The following is a 26,811-nucleotide window of genomic DNA, read 5'->3' on the forward strand; positions in this document are numbered from 1 at the left end:
TTACATACTCCCTTTACATACTCCCTTTTTTTCCCAAGCAAAATTAATAGGTATTATGGAATCTGAATTCAGAAAACTTTAATAAAAAGAGGAAGCTGGAAAGGTAATGACAATTACCTGTAGCTGCTTAAACAGTCTGCAAAAATATCTATTGTAGAGGAAGTGTCTGAACAAAAGGAGGTGTCTTCTTTCTTATAGTTCCCGTGATCCTGAGAAAGACGGATGTAAGAATCACGAATATAAAGACAATGACGTAACTGGATGTGCGTGTTGTCAGGATACTAAGGAGCTGACACCTGAAACTTCTATTCCTATCCCAAGAAGCGGAAGCAAGGCAGATGCTCAGGTGGAGGAGGAGTGCAGAACTAAACCTCTGGATGACAATGTTTTAATGAAGTGTCCAGAGCAGCAGCCTGCAGCTTCTCCAGAGCAAGTAATGTACTGCCACAGCGCGTTAGCTCAGCCTCGGCAAGGAGACAAAGATACAGCCAAAGGTTTAACTGCAAAGGAAACATCCGTGCACAATAGCCGAGATGATATTCTCCCCGAGAGAGAGACAAATCTGCCCAAAAGGAGACTGCAGTCTGCTGAAGACCAGCGGTATGAAGAACTGGCTATGGAAATCATTGCCAAAGACAATTCTCTGGTTGATATTCTCATGCCTCATCCTGTTAGAAAAACTGCTCTAGACCTGATGGAGGGTCTTTTTCCTGTTAACGTTTCCATGCTGGATAAATCACACAGAAAAAAGGGAGATGTACAGCACGCGCAGGAGAATGAGTAAGTAGACAAAACCAATTACCTAGTATTTTAAGCTATTTTAGTGAATGAATACCATGTATATACTAGTAGTAAGATGACTTGAGCATATTTTTTTTATTTTTGTTTCATCAGCAAAATATTTTAGCTCTCTGATTTGCATATTAAGAAATATCTGAGGCCATGGGTATATGACGGAAGAAATGTGATTCAGTGATACCTTATTAAAAGGGGCTGTGACAAACCTGGGCTGCAAATCTTTTGCTCTATATCTTTTAAAAACATAGAAAAATTGCTGCTGTGAGAAAGAGAGGAGAGTGATTCTGAAGTCAAGATGCACAGAAACATGAACGCAACGTTTGTGAACAAAACTCTGTTTGCCACAGGTATTTATTTTCTGTTCCAATAGCAGGAAAAGTAGTAAAGATGCAACAGAAGAATGTCCTGAATCCGAGCACGATGCCAAGCAAAGGAGCGAAGATCCCACCTCTAAGGGAAACCAAACCCTGAACAGGAGCAGAGACAGCAGAAACGACCTAGATGACATCACATCTAAGAAAGTACGTAGATGACCATCAGAGGAACCGCTGTTCTTCACCACGACAAAGAAGTTGTTATTAATGTCACATTATTACTGTGGATATTTTTATTCATTACTTTTATCCCAATAATAATGTTTCACAGATAACTTTGAAGCCACTTTTGCCAGTAGGTGAAGTCCTGGCATATTGATCATAAATGGTGATGTTTAAATCCTGCCTGGGTTGATTCGGATCTCCCCCCACGTACTTCTCTTCAGCAGGTCATCGGGGATGGGCTGTATCTGAACAAGCACGCGGGGTTGGTTATACGTTTCCTTGCAAGGCCAGCTCCTGTGCAGCAGCTGACTCGCAGTTTAACACTCAAATCTGGTCTCAAAACCTGTAAAATTCATTACAACTAGCAGCCTAAATAAGAAATATTTTTTACTCTGAGCGAGCTGGCAGCAGTGTCTGTACACCACAGTGCCCTGTTAATTTCCATACGTGCAGGGAGCAGAGGTAGCTTGGGCATAGCTTGGGCTACGATAGAAATACAGCAGCTTGGAAGGGCAATACGTAGCTTTGAAGAATTAGATGATTTTTTTTTTTCCTGTAGAGACCTGGCCACGCTCCATCCCAGGTAATGACAACCTGCCTTCCTGAACCTCCTCCTGCTCTGCATGTGGTGATATTTTTTGTCACCCACTGTCTAACTGCTGCTCCTGTTCATGGTGGCGTTGGCTGATTTCCAAAAAAGCTGATAGGGTTCTTCTCCCGCTCCCGTCTCGGGGCCTTTTCCATATCAACATTTCTGTATCAAACAGCCTCCTCCGCTGGCTTTCCTACCCAGGCACTGTGGCTTGCTTGAATTGCCCGTGGAACTGACTTTTTCTGTGCATATTTTAAATGAAATTCCAGTCAGTTCTTGTAAAGCTTGGTAATAGAGCTGTGACTTCATGCTCATGTCTTGGAGCATAACTGTGTGTAATCATGTTGTAATCTTTATTGCAGTTCACTTCTGACTGATTGGAAGCTCTCTGAGCTAGGGATTATATCACCATTTAAGGCGATTACCAGTAATTTGCTTTTCAGAGTTTAAGTACAGTTTAGAAAACCTTTCTTTTTTTCTTTTTCTTTCCTAGACCTTAAAATTATTTTCAAAGTCCAAAAATTGGCAAAGACAATGCGAGGAAAATGCATTCTCTAGAAATGATATGGATTCTTTTTGGCAATAACACCTTTCTATGATTTTTTTTTTTTTCCCCTTTGCAGCTGGAACTCATCTCCAGCCTCCGGTCAAAGCTGCAGACCCTGTGGGAGGAAAGGGAGCTCGTCCTCTCTGAAGCCAGGGAGTGCGCCGAGCGAGGCGCGGAGCTGGAGGCAATGGTGCAGGACGTCTGCAAGCCCAATGAGTTTGAGCGCTACATGATGTTCATCGGTGACCTGGAGAAGGTTGTGAGCCTCTTGCTCTGCTTGTCCAGTCGTCTTGCCCGAGTCCAAAATGCCATGAGGAGGATCGATGGCAATACAGATGCTGAGGAGAAGGTGAGGACAAGCGAGCTGGGTATTTCATTTGTTTTGTTCACTTCTTCCCAGGTGGGGCTGTGCTCGCCTCATTTGTCTGACAGCTCTAAACAGAAGTTGTAAATTATACATGAATCCCAACCAGCCGTTGCCCAGGCAGCGTCTGCTGCCACGCGACGGGCTGTGTCTCCACGGCCGAAGCAGAGTGGACCTCTGGTGTGGACCACAGGTTCGGTGCTGGAGGACAGAAGTGCGGAGCTGGGTGCTGAGCTCTGCAGCTGGGTGCTGGGGTGGCAGCAGCAGCAAAACCCTGAGAGGGTCCGAGCCCGGCGGGTGGCCTTTGAACCCTCGGCTGCTGCCTGTGGAGTAGCTCCGAACCTGCGCTTCAGAGGGCTTTTTGTTGGTTTTTTTTTTTTTCCACTGGTAACTTCACGTGGTAATTACTGCCTTTGAAATCTATTTCACTTACGGGCTTGTCTTAACTGTAGCGAGCAGGAAGAAGATGTGGTCGTAACTTGAGAGAAAATTCCCTGTAGTTTAGCTCACTAGCTAGTTTTGCTGGAAAAGTAGGAATTGTCTCATGTCACCAGGAAATCTTTTCAAGTCTGAAAAGTCTCTTTTTTGCTAGAGGAGACAAGCCAAATTTATCCCAGGAATGATGCTTTCCTGCCGTCCTTATTGCTTTTAGACATGTTTTTCTCAATACAATACCTGCTGTTATCTCTCATTTGGAAATTGGAAAAGCACAGAGTGAGAAAATCTGGGATTTCCCGGAGCTGTGCTGCTGCCGAGCTGTAGCTCTAGAGGTTTATCGCAGTTCACGTGCAGAAGGGCACCAAGAGAGCCCTGCCACGCAGTGTGATACGGAGAATCAGGACTGATTCTCCAAAATGTCGGTCGTGTTAACATTAATAATTCTGAGCAGTATTTCACACTGACGTTGGCCAACAGACTTTGTGGTTGGCGGGGGGCTGCTGTTTCTTCACTGTTATGTTTATACTTTTCATAGTAAATACATTAACATAATTTATTCAAGAATTTGAATAACATGCTCATAAAGACTTGGTTACGTGCCAGCACGTTTACAACCATCTCCCAGTCACTGCAGTTGCCCCGATGTTCGCAGAACCAGCAGGCTCGATCTTTGACTCCATTTTTAGGGTGTCAGTGGTGACTGTTGCTCTGCGGTATACTTATGGACACGGTCCTGAAACGGGACATCTTCCAGCAGTGCTGTCCCTGTGAAAATCATTACAGCTGAAAGAGATTTAGCTAAAATGTGAGAGGTATTAAAATCCTGTAGAACAGGCAAGGCTTGATTCTCGTGGGTTTGTTCAAAAGAGACCTTTGATGAACAGTTACTGTCTGCATCGAAGTCACTTTACCGCATGTATCTTTTAATAGAAGTCATGCTGTCTTTTTAATATGACATTGGCACTCTGGCCACACGCAACTCACAAAATACAAAGATATGTGCCTTAAAGAGCTTCTAATTGAATGAAGACAGATACAGGATACTTTAAAATTACCAGAATGTTAAGTATATTGATTTTTTTTTTCCTGAGGGCAGCATGGAAGAAGTGAGCCTTGATGGGGTTTACTGGGTGTCTTTACCTTACAAGCCACAAGAATGAGTAATTCAGTTGAGAAAAAACTCATGTGGAACACAAAGCCCACAAGAGGAAGTAATTAAACTAAATCGACTGTGGCTTCCAAATGAAGATGTAGAGTCTGCCAGGAATGATGAGTTTTCATAGTGTGCTGCTTTGTTTTTTCATTCTATTAGCAATCGCTGAACGAACGGCACAAGCTCTTGTCTAGACAGCGGGAAGACGCAAAAGACCTGAAAGAGAATCTAGATCGCAGGGAAAGAGTGGTCTCTGGTATCCTTGCCAAATACCTGACTGAGCAGCAGCTCCAGGACTATCGACGCTTTGTTCAAGTCAAGACCTCCTTGCTGATTGAACAGAAGGACCTCGAAGAGCAGATCAAATTTTTCGAAGAACAATTAGAAAATCTTGAGAAAAGCATCCCCCTCTAACACCCACCAACAGACCATCCGTTTTTACACATTGTAATTTGTGACGTTTCCCTGGAAGTCCACAGGCGCTCGCTGCCCTGGGCTCGATTTGGTGAATTTTTGCAATCCTGTTAGTGCCACAGTATTGACAAGTGCTTAGATGCTCTGGGCATGCTCTAGGCACACGCTGGACGTGCCTTCCCCTTTGGACGGGCCGACCGACAGCATCTTACAGTATGTAGCAGACTGCGTTTTGGAGATGACTGATAGGATGTGTTGTTCCTATTAACTTGGCGTGTATTTCCCCTTCTTGTTGTCTGTCCATCTGTTTCCAGATTGATGTAACCCCAATAAAAGAACGATACAAATCTTTTCCTCTTGTGGGTGGGTTGAGTGTTTGAAATGAAAAATGATGTGGGTGTTCAAATTTGAGTTGGAGATTGCACAAAGCCATAGGAAATGTTATGGACCATTTCAGTGAAACTCCTCGTTTCTACTGTTTATACGTATGACACGGTAAAAATACACTGTAATGGAAGAAAATAATTATTTCCTTTCTTGGCAGTTGCCATCCGTGAGTCTTTCCTGGCTCTGCGTAACCCCGGTAGGCTGTTCAGTAGTAGATCTTCGGAGGTCAGAAAAAAGGGTGGTCCTCATTGACACCAAAAAGAGCCGATCAGTGATGAAGCCAGCTTAAACGAACACTTTTGGGAATGACAAACTCTGAACTTATTCCTGCAGAGTCATTTGCAAAGTCCTCACTATGCTTTCGAAGTATTTCTTTTTCAAGCAGCACCTTCAGGGGTTTGTTTTCAGGTAGTTTTCAATTGTCAGCGTGCACAAGAAGTGCTGGACGTGGGGGGAACGCTCTGCTGCAGTGCGAGGTAGGTGGAACGAGTGGAGGAAATTACTCAGTTTCAATGAGGCTTTATATAAATCCCTTGGCAAAAATCTTTTAAATTAATGTTGTGTGTTGAGTCAAACCAGTGATGTTGCTGTATTTAAAATTCGAGTGGGTTTTGTTTGTTTTTAAGTATTCAGTGAGAGGAATAGTCCGTCTGAGCTGCATACCTAGACCATGAATAAGGCGGCTACTAATCGAACTCGGGTTTCTTCCACGGGCAGAATAGATGTTCATTGTTCCACAACGTTAGGCTTTACCGAGAAACGTTTTGCTAGCGGTGTGTGTCCTGACTACAGTAAGTATCATCGCCGCTGAGAGAAGCTGTCCCGTTCCTGAGGCATCTTCTCCTTTGGGATCGCGTGAGCTTTCAATAAACACGCAACCACCCAGGATGGGGAACTGACGTGGGTTCAGATCGATGGTTTGGGTTCGTTTTACCTCAGATCCCAGTCTTCATCCGAGTTTACCCACTGGGCAACATCAACGAACTGATCAAGAAATGACAGCGTAGGAGGAGGAGACCACTGTATGCATTCTGCGTGAGTGGTGTTTGTTAAGGATAACTTGCCAACGCTCCCGCCTGCTGAAGGAGGGCACCGGGGAGGGTACAGCGTGCTGCACTTCCCCACGAGCAAACTGAGAAGGGGCCTGGGAGTCACACGACAGTGCAATAAAGCACAAACAGCTTGCCAGACCCCGAGGCTGTCAGCTGCTCTGTATTTGTCTTCCCAATAAACGAGTGTATCGTCAGGTGCTGTCCAGACTCCAGCAAAGAGGCTTTGTTCTGTTTAAGTTTGCATCTTTATGCAGAAGTACTCGTATCTATAGCCCTGCTCACATTTCAAGAGAAACAACATAGTACCCCGAGTAAGGCTGTGAAGACTTGGCGTCGGAAGTCAGTTTTATGATGTGTACCAAGTATCAGTAAATATATTTGCAATAAAGTGTGCAGGTGGATGGTACATAGCAAAGAGTGGTTTTGTGAATATTAACATCTTGTTCCAGTGATCTGAACAAAACAGATTGTGCTTAACGCCGAGAGCCCTGTTTCACTGGGCACGCGTAACTCCAGGAGCGCAGGGACCAAGCTGCCGTGCGCACTGTGGTTACTGCCTTAATACGTGGGGAAAAACAGCCAGACGCTGTAGATCCTGTGAGTAGACCTGCTCAGTGGTTCTCAAAAGGCCATAAATACAGGCTTTTAATATGTAAATCTGACAGCTGCCTTTTGAAAATGGTCTTTAAAATAACAGAAGTGATGCTAACGGAATCAATGGAGAATTTAAAAAAATATGAGCTATGTTAAATGAGCTGTTGGCATTATTTGAGAAGCCTGACTTGAAGGTGCACTCCATTATTATTATTATTATTCCTAGCTGAGGAAAATCCAGTGACTGGAAATGAATGTTTGATAATTGAAGCTAATGCTTACCTTTAAGGGAAAGAATGGGTCTGCCCTGTTTAGTTTCTCTTATCTTTTTGGTCTTCTGTGTCATGGGGAGGATGATTGCTGGCATTCACAGGTATGCTTCAAAGAGCAGCAATTAGAGATAACTCTTAGTCTATTTTCCAAAAAGTCACATATCTGTGCTCCTTGTTACTTTGTTAGAACTCTGAATTTCAGGCAAAGTGAAAAATGGATACAGCGATGACATCGAAACCTCTTTGCTGGCAAGCAGAAACCCCCTTTCCAAAGCACCGGCAGGTCTGGATTGTCAGGTAGGTCTTGATTTTGATACCGATCGTTTGTTACCGATTTATTACCGGGGCCAAGCCCACGGTAATGGTGGTAGTTCACACTGCACCTACGTCACGCGCAGCATTTCTGGCACGCCGACACACCGAGATGTGGGCTTTTAAAATCACAGTCTGAGGTGCAAATGCAAATAATGATTTAGTCTGATCCCATCTTAGGAGCTTCACAGAGGGTCCCTTTTAATGGCTCGGAGCAGCCCTGTGTACCTCCGAGGCTGGTGAAAGGCTCTTTGGTTGCTCAAAATCGCAGCCGTGACCTGCGGGAGAAAGGGGATGCTCTCTGCTCTTAGAGATGGGCTTGCATCTCCCTCTGGCAGCGTGGCGTGGCACTGAGGTGGCATGTGCTGGCCAAGAAGTCCCTCCAGAGAGGGCAATGCTCTTTCCTTCTGAGCTGCTGGGAGACAGGACCGCATCAGGCAGGTGGTGTCCACATCCTCCGGGTGATCTTCTTGTCTTCACATCAGTTTAAATTACTCGCTTAAAATTCTTTCTCTGAAGTAGAGCTTGCAAACTGAGCTTGTTTGTGGGGCTTGCAGGATGCTGTCCCAGTGAGTGAGACCTTGAATCATCCTGCAGCTCAGCCAGTTTGACATACAGTAAGCGTCCCTCTCCGCGCCGGTCAGCTGTGGTCTTTAGAAGTACAGACCGAAGTGAAGAAATGGTTTAAGTACCCGCTTGTGAATCCTATTTGGGGAAAAAAGAGGGCTTGCCTTTGTCTTAAAGGTTAGTATTTAAGGCACTGATTACATCCCCACACCAATAACCATTGCTTATGTGGCAGCTTTTTCCCAACTTCAAGTCGTGCAGTTTAGCTGCTATTCCCTTAACTTTATTCTGGGGAATAACACGAGAAGACTTCATACTCCAGCCTAAGCTGCCTGAAGAGCTCTGTAAACAGACAGATTTCCGCAGCCTTCCCAGGCTCTCCCTTCTCCAGCCCCGGTGCCTCCTTCCACAGGTTCCCACAGCAACGGCGAGAGCAGAACCCCAAGTACCTGTGCGTGCATCTGCCATCGCTGCAGCGCCGAGGCAGCCGACCCCGGCCTCGGCCGGCACCGCTGCCGTTGAGTTCACGCAGCTCCCCCCGTTTCTGCTGCCTTCCTTTCCTCCCTCTTGGAGCGCAGAAGCCAGGATGGCCAGAAATGCAGAGCTCCTTCTCTTTACAACGCTGTGATCTGCTCCAGAGATTTTTTTTTTCTGACCCTATACAGGCAGAAGACAAATTTAACCCCTGAGCTGTAAATAGCAGTAACTGGTGGTCTTACGGAAGCAGATCTTGCAAACGTAAGGGTTATGGAAGCGAAACCCTGTGCAGTGCTTGCACGTTATTAGTGTTAATACCACTACTCACTGGCCTTCCCTTTGTGACTTCTCCAGCAACGATACCGCGTCGCCGCTGCCCAGCATGCGTCGGACCGGGGGAGCCTTAATGCTCTGCTCTCCTTCCCAGCTGCTGCCCAGAGCCCTGGAAAGCTGTTGGCTTCCAGGGGCTTCGGGGCCTTGGCAACTCACCAGCGCTGAGACCTGCTGAGCTACTTCTCAGGCCAAGTCAGGTGCGCGTGTCGGGGGAATGCAAGGAATGAAGGAGCTCCCTGCTACCTGACCCTCTGGGGAGAGCAGGCAGGAGATCCCCGCCGCTGCCCAGCCGCAGGCAGCGGAACGCTGGGGTCTCCTGTTGCAGCCTGCAAGCCCAACACTTTCTTAACATCCCAGGTAGAAGGTAACGTGACCCCACCACCACGAAAGGACTGCTATCGGAGACCTGCGGTGAGCTGGCTGTATGAATTAATTACAGCTACATCCAGGAGAACGCAAAACAATAGTGCCGAGGAGAAGGAATAAGGGGAGAGAGGCAAAACGCAAGAGCCTAGATCTCCCCGCGGGGTGCTGGCTGCGGGGAGGCTGGTGGGATTCCAGGAACAATCTCTGTAAGTCATTTGGCCATCCACACACAAGCAGTGTGGGGGAAGAAACTGCAGTAGCTTATGTTCTGCTAAGCAAAAGCAGGTGGGCCTGATTTCAGGATAAAAAGATACCTTTTATTGCCTCGAGCCAGAGAGACGAGCAAGCGTTACAGGTGTGGGGCAGAGCGAGGGGTCAGTGGAAGCAGACAGTGCATCATGCCCACCTGACAGCGTCTTGGCAGCAGCTGCAGGGATTTTAGACGTAGCGGCTCATTTAGAATTTGATTTAACACCCACTGCAATGTGTGGGAGTCACTGCTGGATCAGGAGCTGCTGTTTCAGCCTCTCAGGCACTAAATTGAAGGATTTAAATTTTTTTTTTTTTTTAAACCCCGGCCTCGTTTTCTTCACTGGGGCGTTATGTATGTGGAGCTAATTAAGGAATGGAGGGGTGCAGGGGTTAATGTAAATGTACTCTGCAGAAGATCTATTTGGTGCTTGTGAGGGCTGCATTTAATAAGTAGAAGGATGTTCTCTCTGCTTTGGGAATTCATGGCAACCATCTGAATAAAATTTTAAAAATAACCTCAGAGCAGCGTTGCAAAGCTGATCTTCTACGCCTGAAGGGAGCCCACGTATACAGTAAAGAATAATCAGGCTGTAGGAATCACGCAACCTCTACGTTTCACAAAATGCACCCAAGAAGCAGCACATGAATTTCGCTGCTAAAGGAAGAGAGGCATTAAAGGTTATCAGAGAGACTCTAAAACGTCACATGAGCCTTGGAGCTGAGTCATCTCATGGATAAATCCACGGAGAGAAAATATGGGCTGAACTGATAGTCTTGATTTAGAGAATAAGAGACACTTGTGAAAATGTGCACGACCGGGCAGGTGTCTGTCTAATGGCCTTCAGCCCACGATGCAAGAACAAGAACATCCCAAACTACCTCAAGAAGGAACCACTTGTGAAACAATCGCTCCTGAGCTCCCTGCCCTGTGACAGCTCCTGATGGGGTGGCTGGGGGCCCCAGCACCCCTTTCTGGGGTTCAGCTGCTCCCTCCTGAGCACGAGGTCACTGTCACCCCATGTCACAGCGGGAAGCACGAGCTGGTGGTGGGAGAAAAAGAAGCCTGAGCGACTCTCACTGATGGGCCAAAGTCTCTAACAGAGAGCAGAGGTGCACGGAGGGATGGCTGCCGGGAGAGGAGCACGCTGCTCCGGCCCTGAGCTGACCCGAGCCCGGAGCAGAGCTGTCTTGCTTTGCTGCAAAGGGGGAAACTACCGCAGGAGAGCGGTGGAAGAAAATACAACACAAAAAACATGGTGAGAAAGTCTGTTTGTACCACTGCAGTTTGTCGTTGTGACCAAATTGGTGAATCTTACTGGTGTGGCCGTGCTGAGACCACCTGCCCTTGCGCGGGAGGGATGGGCCAGCAGTGCTGCCGATTACAGAGAGAACGGTGCACGGCTGACACGTTACCGTCCGAGCCCCGCGGGAGCCTAAGCATCTCAGTATTTCTATGCCATGGGGTGTGTTTTCCATGTGTTCCCCTCCACATCTGCGCATTCTTTAAAAACGTTATTTATGGGGCAAAAGCTCATGGACTGCGGTCTCTGCAAGAGCGTTCCTGGCAGTCGGGTGCGGGAGTCCCCCCACTCCCTGGAGCACCCCAGTGTCAGGATGCTTTCGGCAATGGGTGAGGACAACCGCGGTGGCTGGAGGCACGCTGGGGAGCGAGGGCCTGGCACCCCGATACCGCGACCTCGTGTCAGGGGTTAGGCATTTGGGCGTTGTGTTTTATCGGGTGAAAATGAAGGTTATTTGGTTTGTGTCAGCGGTGAGCCTGCAGCGCTTGCTGCGCTTCTCAGCTGGGGTCTCTTGCCTCGCCTGGAGGGTCTCAAGGTGATGGGGATGGAGGTGGAGGAAGGAAACAGGATGAAAGAAATTCCTCCCGGGACATGGTGGTTTGGCTTTGGCTGGAAACTTGTGCTCTCAGATGAAGAAACCTGGGGCAAAGACAGAACAAAGCCCTACCCAGGCAGGGAAAGCTGAACGCTGCCAGCGTAATTTTTGTTGTGCACATCCCTAGTTTTTTCTTCACAAAAAGCGAAAAAGACATAATAAAGTTGTGCTAATATTAACAGTACAGATCTAGTTTGCCTGGGCTCACAGGCACATTGTTGTTTCAATTTAAGATCGGAGCTTTTTTCATCACAGTAATAATTAAAACAAAAACCCAAACCCTGAATATACTGAGCCGAAAGGTTTCGGGTTTGCAGGGCTGTGCGACGGCCGAGCAAACCCCGCGTGGACAGAGGCAGCGCAGCTTTGCCTGCAGACGGGGGCTGCAGGGAGGCTGGGGCTTTCCCAGCCCGGCCGTGGTGGTGCGGGTCCACGCAGCGCCTCGTCTTGCCTTGCCTCGCCTCGCCTTGCCTTGCCTTGCCTTGCCTTGCCGGTCCCGCCGAGGGTTGCGGCACAAAGGAGCACGCTTTCAGCACACAGCGCAACATCGCGGGCAGGGTCTGAGTGCGGCGTTCTCAGCACCACAGCCCCTTCAAATCCGTGCTTTGTTTCAAGCCCGATAAAGCACAGACGGGCGAACTCTGGGCCGTGGCTGCCTCAAGTCAGCTAGCGAAAGGAAGGCTACCGCGGCGGCCGATTCAAACAGGATGGAGAGACTACGTGAAGCGATGGGTGCACGGCGAGACGCGAGGTGGGGGCTGGGGAGATGAGCGGGGGGTGCAGCTCTGGCTGCGCGTCCTGTGTGTTTTCAGAGCAGCCGCCAAGGCTCGGGCTAGCTTAGGGGGTGTCGCTGGCAGAGCTGCTGTGGTAAATCCTGTCCCAGCCCCTGTGCTGGGTAGATACGCTCAAGATTGGCCAGAAAATCATATTTGCCGGTATGTTTTATTCCACTCGAGGAATGGTGCGGGTTCTACGCAGAGAAACTGTCTTTCCCTTGTAGAATCTGCATTTCTACCAGAAGCGTTTGTTGATACATATTTACCCAAAAATGCTTTGCGGTGCAATTGGCTTTTTTTCTTTTTGGTTTTTTTTTTTTATTCTTTTTTAATGTCCCTTTCAGGGGCAGTGAGTAGGCCCAGACTGCTTCTGCTGGGGCTGCACTGCGTGCTTCTACAGCAGGTCTGTGTTAGAAATCTTTGCAGGTGTAACGGTGTTGATCACTGGAATGAGTTTGGTGAGAGCAGTTTATCTGTCTCTAAATGCTTGTTTTCAACTAGTCTAGGTTATTTGGCGAGGACGCTCTCTTACTGCAGGCAGCTGTGTCACCATCAGAAAGTGTCTCCTGATGGGACTTTTCTGGCAGTTCACTCCAAAAGGGCCAGCAGGGGACCAGCCACCATCGTTCAACGACCAGCACTTGGTGATGGTTCGGCTGGGGGTTACACACGCAGAGTAAGGGCTAATGTGCTTAATGATTTGCTTTGTCTTCTGAATTAGCGAAATAAACCTTGGAACTGGAATAGAAAATGAACGTTCCTCATTACGATGCGGAGCTTTCGATGTGTGTCGTCCTGCTCTGTCCCCGTTCTCCCCCTGCAACAAACACACACCACGCTGTCCGTGCCCACGCTACGCGCCGGCCAAGTCCCTGTTAACAACCTCTTAATTTGGGGGGTCCCACATTAGTACAAATCACTGGAAAGAGCCAAAGCCGCCACATTGCCATTTTACTCAGATTAATATGCAAATCAGGAGGCAAATGCGTCCAAGGAATGTAGGTCACGGTGGAAACGCGTAGAGTGGGAAGAGAAGGGACAAGCAACGGGGAATTAGGGGGCTGTCTCGAAAGGCCTCCTCTACCTTCCGCTGGTGGTGGCAACCCCCGTTGGGTCTGTTGGAGTTATTCAGTGACTCTTTCGCTGCACCTTGGTTTTGTGATGAAGCTGAAATCTCGTAAAGACTCCTTTGCAGTGCAGGAGCGGCGTTTCCCAGGGCTTTCTCTACGGCACTCACAAGGGAATGGAGACGGCCAAAAATCTATTTAAGCCTGAGCACGACGGCACTGCCTCACGCTGCTCAAACAGCCGCATCCGGGAGGACAAAGTCTGTCCCTTTGTATAGAAACGCGGCTTGAAGCTTGTTTGCAAACCTCCTCAGTGCAGGTTTTTGAGCTGATATTCCTCAGAACAAAATGTGCTGAGGAATGGATGAACCGAGTTATCTTTAGATAGGTGGACCGAGCCAAGGTCAGACAAACATTAGCTTTGCCGATCTCTGATGCTGCTAAACTAAAATGTGAGCCAGTTTTATTTGCATAGGCACTCCACTGAATGCGCAGCATTCACAGGTTGAGGATGACGCTGCTCGTGCTGCCTACAGGTCTAAAAAAAATTATCTGGATTTCAATTTGGAGTATCAGTACTAGCTGTGTGCTTTAAAGAAGTGACCAGGGTGATTATCTCCATTTTATAGCAGGAAAACTGAGACATGGCAAGTAGGCAGGCTAGTATCCAAGGCAAAATACAACCCGGAGCTCCTGAATCCCAATCCTGTGCCTTGTTTGCACCTTCCATCTCCAGCCTTCTGCAGCTGCCAGCCTTCCCCCAACCACATAAGCCATCTCCACGGGGCAGGAGCAGAGCCCAGGGGGGTAGGGTTTTTTGGTTTTATCCTCTCCTGCAATCAGCTTTGATGGCGCGGAAGGCAGCTCCCGGCTCTGGGCTGGCCCAGAGGTTCAAAAGGCTGCTTGCCCAGCCCACGGCACACGCTGCCGCAGAGCCTCTGCCCCGGGCCAGCGCGCTGACGGGAGCCGCAGTCCTCCTCTCGGCTCTGTCGCTTGCGAAAGCATCCTGGCTAAATTTCACAGCTCTCATTCATTCACGTGAAAATTCTACTGCATTCAGCCTGATTTGGGCTTGACACAGTGAAATTAAGGAGAATCTATCAAGCTGAAGGATTCATAAAACAGTCCTAGCCTTAGTCTCTGCCAGGAAAACGCTCCCATGATCGTCCCACAGCGTCCCTTCCAGAGCGTGAACGGCAACATAGGAAACCAAAACCCAGAGAGGCCGCCGGACTGGTTTTACTTCAAACTAAAGGCAGTATCTATTTCTGTAAGATTACAGCAGTGCATTCTCAATACCTCTCAGTATTTGTTTGCACCTGAAGTCGTACGGCACTGGCTATACTAATCACAGCCTGCCTAAATACTATCTTTTCCTTAATCTACTCAACAAGGAGGAGGAATGAGCTGAGTCATCGCACGAACTTGTTGGCAGAGCCTGGCCCACCCCACCCACAGCACCCGACCTTGCCAGCTCCCCACCTTTGTGTTGCAACCTTCCTACCAAGCCGCCGAGCACCTCCCCGGGGAACGCTGCAAGGACGAGGGCTCTGTTGTTGTTGCTGGGCATTTTTCTATCACACTAGCTCATCGCTGTGGTGCCTCCGAGGAAGGAGTAATGCAGAATTTCCTTGATGATACATGTTGCAATGAAGTCTTATCTCAGCCGTGACTTCTTGCTTTTCCTCTGACACAACAATACGGGAGCAAGGAAGCCTTCTCCCTGCTTTCCTTTTGGTGAAGTCACAGCCATGCTTTACAGGTTGGTCAGTTGGTTTGTTTAAACAGAAAACACTCCATCCTTGAACTTTGCCCCCAACTCAAGTAGGTTTTACTCAGAATTAGCACTACTAATTCAGCCATGTGATCCGAACAGGTTTCGAGCATATATCCATAATGAAGAAACTTCCCAGTAAGATGGAGTTAAACTGGAGAGTGTTTCCAATTCACACAGAAACAGAATGCTTTTACCAGGCAGCGTCAGTCCTGCCAGTGCCTCAGACGCAACACGAACGCACATGCATGCTCCTGTGGTTTCAGGAAATACAGAAAAAAAAAAAGTGTTTCGTGTCAGTAAACTTGGAAAGACTTTTTAAAAGAGAGCGACAGACTCTTTTTGTTTCCTGGAACTCTGCGAGCTGACCCAGTGCAGCACAAAATCAATGTTTCAAATGACCATGCTGGTCAATGGTCACACCAACGGCTATGGAGCAAATAGGATTTTATTTTTTTTTTAAACCCTACTCCAGATATAGAAGTCAGGAGGTGCTTGATCATTAACATTTGCTTAACAGCTTAATTAGTTCAATACGGAAGCAGACCGGTGCAGAATAATCCAGTCTCTTCCAAGAGCAGATGGATCAGGCCCCTCCGCAATCGCCGATTACACTCGCACCGAATGTCACCAACTGCAGGGACTTCAGGGAGAACATTTTAAAGTACAAGAGGGCAATGCCTCCACCTTCAGCGCAGTCCTACAGCATTCCTTGCGTTTGGGAGAAGCCAATTACAGCCAATTAGAAGTGCTAGGCTTAATTCATGGCTGAAAAAAAACCATTCCTGAAGTCACTGACTTGGAAAGAAAGGCAAAGCATGCAAACAAGTGTTTCAGTACGGAAACCGAACCACCTGAAAAGCAGAGCAAGCGCAGTATTGCCATCACCTTCGTCACCTCTGAATTATACAGGGTTTTAGTTATGTTTTGAGAGAAAACGTGATGGTTTAGCAGACTGGCCCCAGGAGTCGGACAGTTTCTATTCTTAGCTCTGCCTCTTCGCATTAACTTTAACCAAACAGCAATTTAAAAAATAATAATCTCACTGCGAGTGTATTACTTAACCTGCAGTTAGCATGCTTTTTGGAGCTACGTGTAGTTCTACATATAGAACAATTATGTTTATAATATAAAAGAAGATGAAGAAGAGTTAGTTTTAGGTCAATGATTCATGCTGTTGAAATAAACACTGCTTTAAGAGGTCATGCAGACATTCTATCATGAAACACGTAACATAACATAAAGCCCAATTTTTATAAATATTAGTTGTAAATAGGTCAAAAATCAAAAGCCAAGTCTTAAATAAAAAGAATGGGACACACGAGCCTAACTTTGTTTCCAGTTGGCTACTCAGAAACTTTGCAGGATCCAATTCACAGTTTTTCAGTTCAGTTTTTCCACTATCAAACATCAACAAGGTTTTTATTCAGATTGATTGAACTATAGTCAAGTTTAAATGTTCACAGTATCATCAAGACATGTGGTTAGTACCACCTGGTTACAAAGTCTTTCAGGAAGAGGAAAAAAAATTTAAAATGCTAACCTAGCTTTCAAACTGAGGTAGACAGGTCGTGGTGACTTGAGTGCTGAGGGTTGGTTTTTTATTTTTTTTAAATCTGTTCATCTAATAAAATGCTTTAGGCAACAATTGAGATTGTTATGTTAGTATTTCTGACAGCAAGAAACTTTGTTTTGAAAAGTTAAAGTACACAATTTTTTTTTAATAGAAATATTCCTCTTCTGTTACCAAAATAATCAGAAACATCTTAGAAAACTATGCATCTTTCCTCTAATAATTTAAGCCTGCTATAGAACAAGCCATGTTAAAGCAGCCAGCTACCAGCTTGCTGTTCACAGTGTAGAATATGCCATTCCTTACCCTACTTTTGCTCTCCAGCCAAGGAACACAGATCAAGAAGGCTGCACCTTAAGCATTTTAACCTGTCTGCACACACAGAGGTTGTTTTAGTTTTTCAACCATTAAGTATAAAGTTTGGGGTCTCCACTGATACACCAGCACGACGGTACGTGCAGCATTTATAATGCTGCCTGACAGCTCCCTTTCCACGGGTGTCTGTGAGGTGGGTTTCAACCAGTGGCCTTTGGAGCCAGACCCTCTCACTGATTTAGTTAAACGTCCAAAAAGACACACACGGAGAGAAGAACTCCAAGCTGCTTCTACGAGAGAAAAAGCGAGACCCCAATCACATTGTTAAACAATTTTGATCCCAAGAAGGCAGAGGCTAGTGGCCAAAGAACAGCTCAGAAACGGGTCTGCGTTTCATGGCGACCTCCTCTTCCTCCTCCTCCTCCATCACCTCGGAGAGGGAGGAATACGAAGGGAAGCCCCCTCTGGTCTTTGGCTTCCTCCTCGGGCCCGTAGTGGCAGCCAGGAGCTTGTTTAAGGATGAGGGCTTCCTTAAACCTTTGGTGAGATCGTAGAAAGCCATATCATCTGATATGACCCCCAGGAAAGTGCTAGTGGAGCTCAAGATTGAGGCCGCAAGCTTTGTGGTCTTCTTGATGGGCATGGAGGGCTCCACGTTGTGGGGAAGGCTGGGGTCCCCCAGCAAGCGCCTGATCGCAGAGGAGGCCCCTTCCTTTAAGTACTGGTGCGGCTTCTTCCCGCTGTAGTCCCTCAGGTCGGTCTTGGCGTGGTAGCTGTAGACCAGCATGGTGATGATCTTCTCCTGGCCATGTATGGCGGCCAGGTGAAGCGCCGTGTAGCCGCTGTGCGACCTGGCGTCCACGTTGACACGGGCCCCCCCCTTCTCAGCCGCTCTGATGATATTTGTCACCATGTCGCAGTTGCCGTTCTTGGCGGCCCAGTGCAGGGCGGTGAAGCCCGAGATGAAGTCCCTCCGGGCCGCCAAGCTGGCGTCGCCCAGCAGCAGCCCGTGGAGCTGCTGGGTCCACTGCCCGCCGGCCGCCATCACCAGCCACCGGTGCTCGGCCTCCTCCAGGGGCACCGCCGCCGCCGTCTCCTCGCTGGCCCGATGGTTCTTGGGCCACCGCCGCAGGCCGGGCGAGCGGGACCCGGCCTCCTCCTCCGGCGGCGGTGGGGACAAGGGGGACCCCGGCTCCTCAGGCGGCACCGGGGCAGCGGCGGCGGCGGGGGGCGGCACGCAGCGCACCGGCAGCATGCAGGGCTTGGGGAGCGGCTCCCGCCGGGACCCCGCCGTGCCGGCGGGTAGGGGCACCCCGCCACCGCCGCCCTGGAAGAGGCCCCGCAGCTCGGAGACGGCCCGCGGCGACGGCAGCTCCTCGGGGGGCGCCGGCGAGAGCCGCCCGGCGGGGCCCGGGCCCGGGCCCGGGCCCGGGCCGGGGCCGGGGCCGCCGCCATCGCCCGCCGGCGCCAGCGCGCCCCCCGGCGGCGGGGCGGGGCGCAGCTCCCGCCGCAGGACGACGAACTTGGCGCCGTCGCTCTCCTTCACCACCGCCACGGCGTTCACCGCCGCCTTGAACCGCTCCCGCCGCTCCGCCCGCGCCGCCGCGTCCCCGCCGGCCTCCAGCAGCGGCCGGAAGGTGCTCACCAGCTCGGCGTTGCGCACCCGCCCGCCGCGCTCCCGCAAGAAGCCCAGCACGGCCGCAGGGCTGATGTCGAGCTCCGCCATCCCGCCGCCACAGGTGGTGGAGCCTCCGCCGCGGCGGAGGGAGCTCGGGAGCCCGCCCTGGGAGGCGGGGGGGGGGGGGGGGGCTCGCCGGGATTCGCAGGCGGGAGGCACCTGCGGCGGCGAGCGCGTCCCCCGCGGCCGCTCCCGCTGAGGTGATCGGGCCGCCCCGCCCCGCCCCGCCCTGCCCGCGCCGCCGCCTCCGTCCGAGGGAGCGGAGCGGCCCCGGCGCCTGTCTCCTCCCGCGGGGCGGTGCTGCGGGGGAAGCCGCCCGGCCCCGGCCCCGGCCCCGCGGGCCCCGTGGCGGTGAGGGGCTGGGCGGGGAGGCGGGAGGGCGGCGGCCGGAGCCGGTCCCCCTTCGCTTGCTGCGCTGATGGCTCCGTCAGGTGATCGAGGAGGCGCGGGTCGGTAAGGCGAGGAGTGTGTCAGCTCTTCGGAGGCTCCTCAGGCAGGGGCAAACGCTTCCTTGCTGACTCCTCTACCAACTTCCTAAGCCCATTATTTTTTGTTTGTTTCAATAGCAAACAAGCGGTGCAGCTTTAGGGAGGAATCACTCTGCAGTCAGGTCTCCATTCTCTGAGAAGCCTCTGGTGTTCTCTGGGAGCTGCAGTTCTCCTGGGTTAGAGTCTTGTGCCTCAAAATAAGTCAGAAGATAGGTGGATGGGTCAGTCTTTTGAAATATATTCAACTCCATGTGATACTGTATATATATTACCATACTTATTCTCTATATGGCTTTTATCTGTATTGCATCTACAATGTACATATGTGTATCTATATAAGTGATGAAATCTGTACAACATGCCTGCATCTATTCATGTACACCTAGAGAAGAGAGCTTCTCTTCTTAGAAAGAGAGGAGCTGTCTGTGCTGCCATATCAATTACTTCTGCTTAAGCATTTAACATTATTATTGTTCTCTGCTTTACAGGGGAAAAAAAAATCCCAGACAAATGCCCTTCCCGAGGCGAAGGAGTAGGACTGAAGACCTCCTGGAGGGATGACGTTCAGCCAGCAAACTTGTTTTCTCCTTCACTGAGTGTTGCAATTGAGATCGCTAAATCGATTCCTGAATGACTGAACAGTTTTTCTAGGAAAACAGCAAGGGAGACTGAACACAGAATGAATGAGTCAGTGTGGTATGAAGAGAGATAAAAGTAACTGTCTGTGCAAGGATAGATAAGAAAACAGAAAATAGATTCGGTTTTGTTTTCACTGTCTTAGAACTTGAATAAAATGGAGTATCGGCCTGTGCCAAAGTCTCCATTTTGAAGGCAATTCGAGGTGTGTCGATCCCCACACAGTGCATCTCTCTCCCCTCTCGTTGATGCTGACCTCCTTTCTGCCTCTTCACACTTTTACTGGTGGCGGAAGAGCCTCTGCCCGCAGATTGCTCAGAGTCTTCCTTTGGCAGTCCTTCCCCTTCTCTCTCCATCTTTGTGCAAATCTCTGAAAAGCTATTTTATCTCTTGCTAACGACCTGGCGCTGAGACAGTTCCTCAAAATCATTTTGCTGTTCTAATGTTCTTTCACATAATAGTGTGTAATCTTCACGCTGCTTGTAGCGATTCAGTATTTCTACGTGAATCGCACGCCTCTTATTACTGCCTTTTTACATGGCATACACAGCAACCTCGCTCTCTGCTGAGGCAGCCACTTGTGTCCTGTGCTCTACTGTATTAGCAATGCTTTCTAGCTTATGGCATCACCACAGTTCTGCCTGCCCTACTGTAGAGAGCTAATAATGAGCATGCATCCAAACATTAATTGCTATGCCTTGCTTTCAATGTTGATTTCTTTTCCTTACTAGAATCCATTGCAGGCATAAGAAAATCACAGCAGTCCGTGATTTTTGCATTGCAAACTTTCAACTGTACCCTAGGATTATACTTCATATCTGCAAATGAGCAGATATGAAGGAGATATGAGCAGATATGAAGGAGATGTGAAGGAGGAGGGAAAATAATTCAGGAGAATAGGCTCTTTTAAAAAACATTTTCTTACGTTACAAATGTTAAGGGAGAAGTTCCTGCTATTGCTTGAATTGTTTGAAGCACGGCAGGGTATGTCCTCGGGCTCACTGCTATGCTGAGGGTGTTTCTGTGGGTGCTCGCAGAGAAGTGCCATGATCTGTCCCTGCCTCCACAGCCCTGAGGAAGGCATCGGCCCCCTGCACTCGTGTATCCTTTGAGATCCACGAGGGTGCCATCAAATCCCATCCATTTTATCCCCAACCCGGCACCTCTCCTTCAGAGGGGTCTCCTTGTACCAGGCCCCCAGGAAGCCTCACTGCTCAGCACCCAAGGGGGCAACCCTTGGGTCGCCGAGGTCCCATCACCTCTCCGGGGGTTTGCGTTGGGTCAAGGTCCCGAAGGACGAGTGTTGCTGAGACTGTTCCCCACTGCAGGTCCTGGCGTTCCTCGTGGCCGCAGAGCAGAAGGGCACATCCCCAGGAGGTCATAGAAGAGGAGGGAGGACGTCTACAAGTGCACCTCATGCCATGCCAAGCGTGAAACGGTTGCTCTCGTTTAACTGCCCGGATGCGAGGAGCTCTTTCCCCAGGTAATTTTCCAGTGATGCATCCAACCGCCTGTCCCACGTGCGCTCGCTTCATCCTTCGCGGGCAACCCGTGCCGTGCGGCTGTGCTCCTTTTCACAGTCTCTCTGTCAGTGGGTGTTAGGTTAGTCCTATACTTCCTGTGATTAAGAAGAAAACAACACCTCTGGCTAATCCTCACACCATTTCTAGACTGCAGCATGGGGCGCATCCTGTTTGCCAACCTTTCCCTTTATCTGTTGATGCCTTTTGGTTGCCCCCCTTTCAGTCTGAGTGCCAAGTACCAGGGGACCAGATCCCAGTGAGCTGTTCGGAGTTTACTGAGTGCTGGTCATATTCTGATCAGATTGAGCAGCAGAAATTAAGCTGTTTGAATGCATTTTATTCATATGGATAATAAAAGCCTGGAGCATTACGGGTGTTATGCTCTTCAGTCATCTGAGATTTCCAGCCTTAAAAAGCATGAGAAGTTTTGCCTCTTTTTCTATGTCACCAAAAACCTAGAATGCAAGTATTTTTTGTGGGGTTATTTACGGAATACTGTGGGCTGCTTCGTAGAAGATTTCAAGCCAACTGTCTTGATATTTTTAATTTACTGGCTGGGACAAAAACAATGTACAGAAACCCATGATTAAATTAATTTACTACTACTTTTTTAAACACAGATAGTGCAGTTTGCTAGTTCCACGTCATAAGCCGTAGAGAGCTGGCCTTTATTTTGAGCTGTGTGACCGAGGAGAGTTAGCTTTCCCGTGAAGAAGTTTCACAAACTTTCCAACTATCCCCATTACAGCGTAGTAAACGGCACAGAGAGCCTGGGGCCTTTTGCCATCCCCTCGGGGGAGAAGGGAAAGGTTCTATGACTGTAATTATTCATACCGCACAAAACCAGGAAATAAAGTGGGAGATCAAGCAAAGCATCTAGTCAGAGCAAAGAAATTTCTACCGACACTTCAAAACTGAAGGAGATGGTATCCCAGGTCCTGCTCTTTCCTGCATGATTTTCTCAGAGCCGTAGGGAAGGTGAGGTGCCAGGTTGGAAGCAACGGAGGAAGAAAAAGGGAATATGGGGGATAGTCTCAGTCGGACAGGGTGCTGCTGCTTTGCAGAAAGGCGAAGCTTAGGTGCTCTTGACTACAGATGGGATTGTACCCCAAGGAAAACTTATTTTCCTCTGACATGAAATCAGGGTTCCCAGAATAAATAGGATGACAAAGCCCATGATTTTTCACTTTCCTTGTTGATATTTTCATGTAAAACAAAGAGCATGCATTGTGAAGGAAAATAGCTCTTCCTTTGTTCCATGGAGAAATGCAGTAACCTTCCATAGATAAACAATTGAGCAAAAGTCTGTGAAGGGGCAGGGAGAGAGGGAGAAGATTATTTGCAGATAAAAGGCATTTTCCCATAAACGAGCAAGGTTCAGCTGTAACTCAAGGACCTCAGTAACCAGTTCGGACGATGTTTCTCAACAGCAACCCTTTAAATGCAGTTTTCTATGTGTCTCAGAGTTTGTATTTATTAAATACTGCTTGTTCCACACAGATGATGCAAGGACCCCCCCCAAACGTCCTCGGGTTTTCAGATGGTGCCTGCGAACTTGATGGGATTCCAGGAGGATAATGCAAACCTGGCATGAGGTACGGTGTGGTAATACTGCCCTGTAGCATGAGGAGGCAGGGAAATTTGGCGTCTGTTTCCAGCCATCCCACTGACATTCACCGGGACCACGCAGCATACGCAGGGGAAATGGACCTATGGCTCCTCTTGACTTCCAGCTTAGCAGGATAGCACTTCTGTAGAAAAGACTTACAGGTCCCATATATTGTCAGTATAACCAATGAAAAGTTTAATAAGGTGCTTGGTGGTAGTGCTGCTGAAAGAGTAGCTGTGAAAGCATTTGATTTCTAAAAATCCCCAGGAGGACACATTGCAGGAAATGAATAGTTACCAATAAGCTGCTTCCTCCGGCCTGCGTTGAAAAATGTGAAGGCGTTCTGTTTATCTGCACCACCTGGACTGGAAGATCAAGGATTTTACTCAGCCCTGAAAGATGCAGCCATCTTCAGAAGGCCTTGGTCTTGCTGCAGTATTCATGTGGCAGGCAGGATGATCACTTGCTCACTGTGGCTGTGTGAAGTAAAAGGGGCTGCGAGAGCATTTATTTCTCTCCACTTTCATAGCCTGTACCTAGGGTCACAACGTGAAGAAGTAAAGCAACTCCTACCGATCTCCCCACCATCAGAACTCTGCTACTGCAATGCCACCGTCCATGCAGCGAGGGGCATTTTCCTTCCTCGCCCCAGGACAGAGAGGTTCCAGGGACACATTTCTGCCTCTCCAGCCCTTTGTGTTCTCTGCCCCAGCTCTTTACCTGTAGAAAATTGACAGCTCATGTAAATTCACTGCGGATTTAGCAGGTACAAATATTCCACAGAGTTTAAAATCCTTGTAGGAGCATTCAGCACTGTAATATACGTTTAATTCCCATGCCATTAGGAATAATTTGCATAACAACTGATGCCTTAGCAGTTAAAGGAGCCACCAAATCCAATTCTCATCTCTTGAAGCAGTTGTTGTGCATCTGAAGCTTTGGAAATTAGCAGGGTTTCTCTTGAATTGGCATTAGAAATAGCATGCTTTTTGAAATAACAAGGCATTTAAAAATAACTGCGAGCTTTTACACAGCGCTCTCCTGTCACAGAGCTCTGCCCCATGCTGGTGGCAGTGCTGATGGACAAAGGGAGAGAGGACTCCAGCTGCAGGTCTCGGCAACACAGCTCAATCAGAGAGCCAGGCGACAGCAGCGTTGTCCCTTGATCCGTTGCAATGTCTCAGAATTTCCTTTATGCCATGAATCTTTGCATCTGACCTGCAGCTCGCAGAAACCAGGAGCTGTCTGGGAATCAGCTTTTGTGAGCCTTGTGGTGTTACATTGTGCACTTTATTGGCAGGGAAAAGAGCTCTTAATGAATCTCAGTCAATCAATCCTCCCAAAGTACCTGGCATAATGACATTTAAGTGTGTGTTAAGCAAGAGTTTTACATTGTCTTAAATCAAGACTCCAAAGCTTGCCTGTAAAGCAAAAAAAAAAAAAAAAAGTAGTAACTTTTTAACCTTTTTATCTGTTTATTTTTGCTTCTTTGTGATATATAAAGGTGGCCTGGAAAGTTAACTCTGCTTCTATATAAACTATTCTACTTGCATCTGGCCACCAGAAATACCAGATTTTAGCTTCCCCATTTTCACTGAAGGACCCAGGGAGCACTGGAGAACCTTTGGGAATCGGCCAAAGAAACAAGATGGCAAAGTGAGTGTCTGGTCTGCACAAACATCTCACTCGCAAGGGATAAACGAATAAAAGGTTCAGCAAGCTTATACCACTGCTGCGGGCGGAGGGAGACTCGGCTCTAGAGGCCAAAGCCCAGCAGGCCAGCTTTGCTATCCCTGGCAGCTCTAGCACAAGGCAGCATTAAAAAAGAGTTGCATCTGTGACAGGAAGAAGGTTGGGCTTTTTTTTGGTCATTTTTGGTGACCCGAGAAAATAAATTAACAGATGGTGTTCAGCAATGGCCTTTTTAGAGAAATACAGCATTTTTATAACCCATCTTTAGCCAGAACTAATACATGGATTAGCAGAATTAATTTGGTCGTAGGCAGTCCGCTTAGGAAGGACAGAAAAACAGCTCTTCTGACTTGCAGTAGATTTTTCATAGTTCAAAAAGCAGATCACTTGGATAACACCTCCTCAGAAAATGCCTTGAAATTGCTTCAAGGGAGAATACAGCCTTCTTCCTAATCTCCAATCCCTCTAAGCACTTGCATTTAATAACCCTTGCCCCCTCCCGTCAATTATCTACATCTAATTTCTATATCCTGTTTTATTTCTCCAGCATAAGCACAGTCCCCTTCTGGGATGAACAGTGCTTCCCAGAGGTCCTGCAGCGCAGCGCAGGTGGATCCCAAGGAGTCTTGGGGAGAATCAAAGACGTGGGGATGTAAGATACGACCTGGCACACCTGCTGTAACGCAGCAACTCAGCGCCCACTAGCACAGCGTGGTCTCATTTAATTATATTGCCGTGGGAGCAAGAGACCTTTGTTAAGATCACAAATGGCGGGTGAGGGAGAAGACAGACGTTAACATGGAGTGCAGCTCATCGAGTATTGTAATGAAACGTAACTTCTGTTTTAATTTGGTTGCTGAGGTTTGGTTGTCTTTGAATACTTCAGTCCTGCTTTAGGGCTCTCCAGGGACTGTGCTTTTGTGAGCGATGAATAAAAGGAACTGGGATATTGGGTATCTTTCCTTTTCCTTATCTTGCCAAAAAATTGAAATTTGGCAAACCTTTTGAAAAATAACTGGAAACAGGGCCTAAGCACAGTTGCTCACTGTTTCCTAGGAACTGGGGTGAGGCTTGGAGCTTTAGCTGTATCATACTTAGGTAACGCCTGTATTTGTGGCCCTCCTTTGTGCAGGATGCTGGAGGTGATCTAGGAGCACCTGAGTAGACAAGGAAGAGTCTCCTGAACAGAGTCACTCCAGGTAAGCTCTCCCTCATCCATTCCCTGGGAGGTGGTTACATTGTGCAGTGAGGTTAGCATCCCACATCTAGCATAATTTAGGGAAGTTCAGGCCGTGAACTGGTTCTTAAAGGACAATCTTTGCCAACAACCACAAAGATGGGACAGCAAGTTCTGGCCCTACCTGAGGAGGGGAGCAGAGCATCAAGCTTCAGCCCATACTCAAAGTTATCTTGATTCCTTAACACTTGCTGTAGCTGTCTCACTCCAAGAGAGACATTGAGGGGCTGGAGCGTGTCCAGAGAAGGGCAACGAAGCTGGGGAAGGGTCTGGAGCACAAGGCTGATGGGGAGCGGCTGAGGGACCTGGGGTTGTTCAGCCTGGAGAAAAGGAGGCTGAGGGGAGACCTCATCGCTCTCTACAGCTGCCTGAAAGGAGGGTGTAGAGAGGTGGGGTCGGTCTCTTCTCCCAGGTAACAAGTGATAGGACGAGAGGCAATAGCCTCGAGTTGTGCCAGGGGAGGTTTAGACTGGATATGAGGAAATTTTACTTCACTGAAAGGGTCATCAAGCATTGGAACAGGCTGCCCAGGGAAGTGGTTGAGTCACCATCCCTGGAGGTATTTAAAGGACGTTTGGATGAGGTGCTTAGGGACATGGTGTAGTGGTGGGCTTGGTAGTGTTAGGTTTACGGTTGGACTCGATGATCTTAAAAGTCTTTTCCAACCGATACGATTCTGTGATTCTGTGGTGCATGCAGTGAGTGGAGAAGCAGCCCTGAGGATGGTATCTGAGGAGCAGCTCAGCTGAGCAGGCGCATGTCTAACAGCAAAGAGGGACTGAGGCCTGAGTGTGTGTGTCCAAAGCCGCTGGGGGGATTGCTGCTGTGCCCTCAGGAACTGCACGCTAACCGCTGCCCTTTTGCGCAGACAGTAGCTTTTCTCTGGCTCTCATGTGTAGTGAGTTGCAAGAGGGCTTGCTCTTCTTGGGGTGTTCAAAATGATCCTCAGCAGTCCTTTCCCCACATGGAGTCAGTGTCATAGGGAGAAGTATTTGATCTCTTTGCCCAAACTCGGCTCTCCAACTGGAAGCATGCATTGCTTCAAGAGAGAGGATGAGGAGAAACGACGAGGACACAGTGGCTGATAGGA

The 26,811-nt window shown here is 48.6% G+C and overlaps 2 protein-coding genes and 1 long non-coding RNA gene across 5 annotated transcripts in view; 2 read left to right on the top strand and 1 right to left on the bottom strand.

Moving 5' to 3' along the window:
* The window catches only part of SHROOM1 (shroom family member 1), a 39,463-nt gene extending 34,212 nt beyond the window's left edge, over window positions 1-5,251 (top strand). The window contains exons 5-8 of one of the 2 annotated variants that reach the window (XM_075509972.1): window positions 199-780; window positions 1,169-1,319; window positions 2,553-2,825; window positions 4,591-5,251. In XM_075509972.1, coding sequence (XP_075366087.1) covers window positions 199-780; window positions 1,169-1,319; window positions 2,553-2,825; window positions 4,591-4,845 — 1,261 coding nt within the window. In that variant the 3' untranslated portion in view covers window positions 4,846-5,251. The remainder of the gene's footprint in view (window positions 1-198; window positions 781-1,168; window positions 1,320-2,552; window positions 2,826-4,590) is intronic. The other variant, XM_075509973.1, reaches the window with a different exon arrangement.
* A 9,764-nt stretch (window positions 5,252-15,015) lies between these two features.
* Window positions 15,016-19,011, bottom strand: SOWAHA (sosondowah ankyrin repeat domain family member A). Its single transcript, XM_075509771.1, has one exon. It carries the CDS (start codon window positions 18,582-18,584, stop codon window positions 17,214-17,216), a length of 1,371 nt encoding a protein of 456 aa, XP_075365886.1. The 5' UTR covers window positions 18,585-19,011; the 3' UTR covers window positions 15,016-17,213.
* Window positions 19,012-19,517: 506 nt separating this feature from the next.
* LOC142413540 (uncharacterized) lies at window positions 19,518-25,430 on the top strand. 2 transcript variants are annotated; one of them, XR_012776839.1, is made up of 5 exons: window positions 19,518-19,720; window positions 20,989-21,143; window positions 22,684-23,558; window positions 24,297-24,448; window positions 25,032-25,430. It is a non-coding gene; the product is annotated as an uncharacterized LOC142413540 (long non-coding RNA). The 2 variants fall into 2 exon arrangements; XR_012776840.1 differs by having other exon boundaries at window positions 19,518-19,711.
* The last annotated feature ends 1,381 nt before the right edge of the window (window positions 25,431-26,811 follow it).

Source organism: Mycteria americana, chromosome 8, assembly GCF_035582795.1.
Source record: "Mycteria americana isolate JAX WOST 10 ecotype Jacksonville Zoo and Gardens chromosome 8, USCA_MyAme_1.0, whole genome shotgun sequence".
In the NCBI taxonomy this organism is placed as follows: Eukaryota; Metazoa; Chordata; class Aves; order Ciconiiformes; family Ciconiidae; genus Mycteria; species Mycteria americana.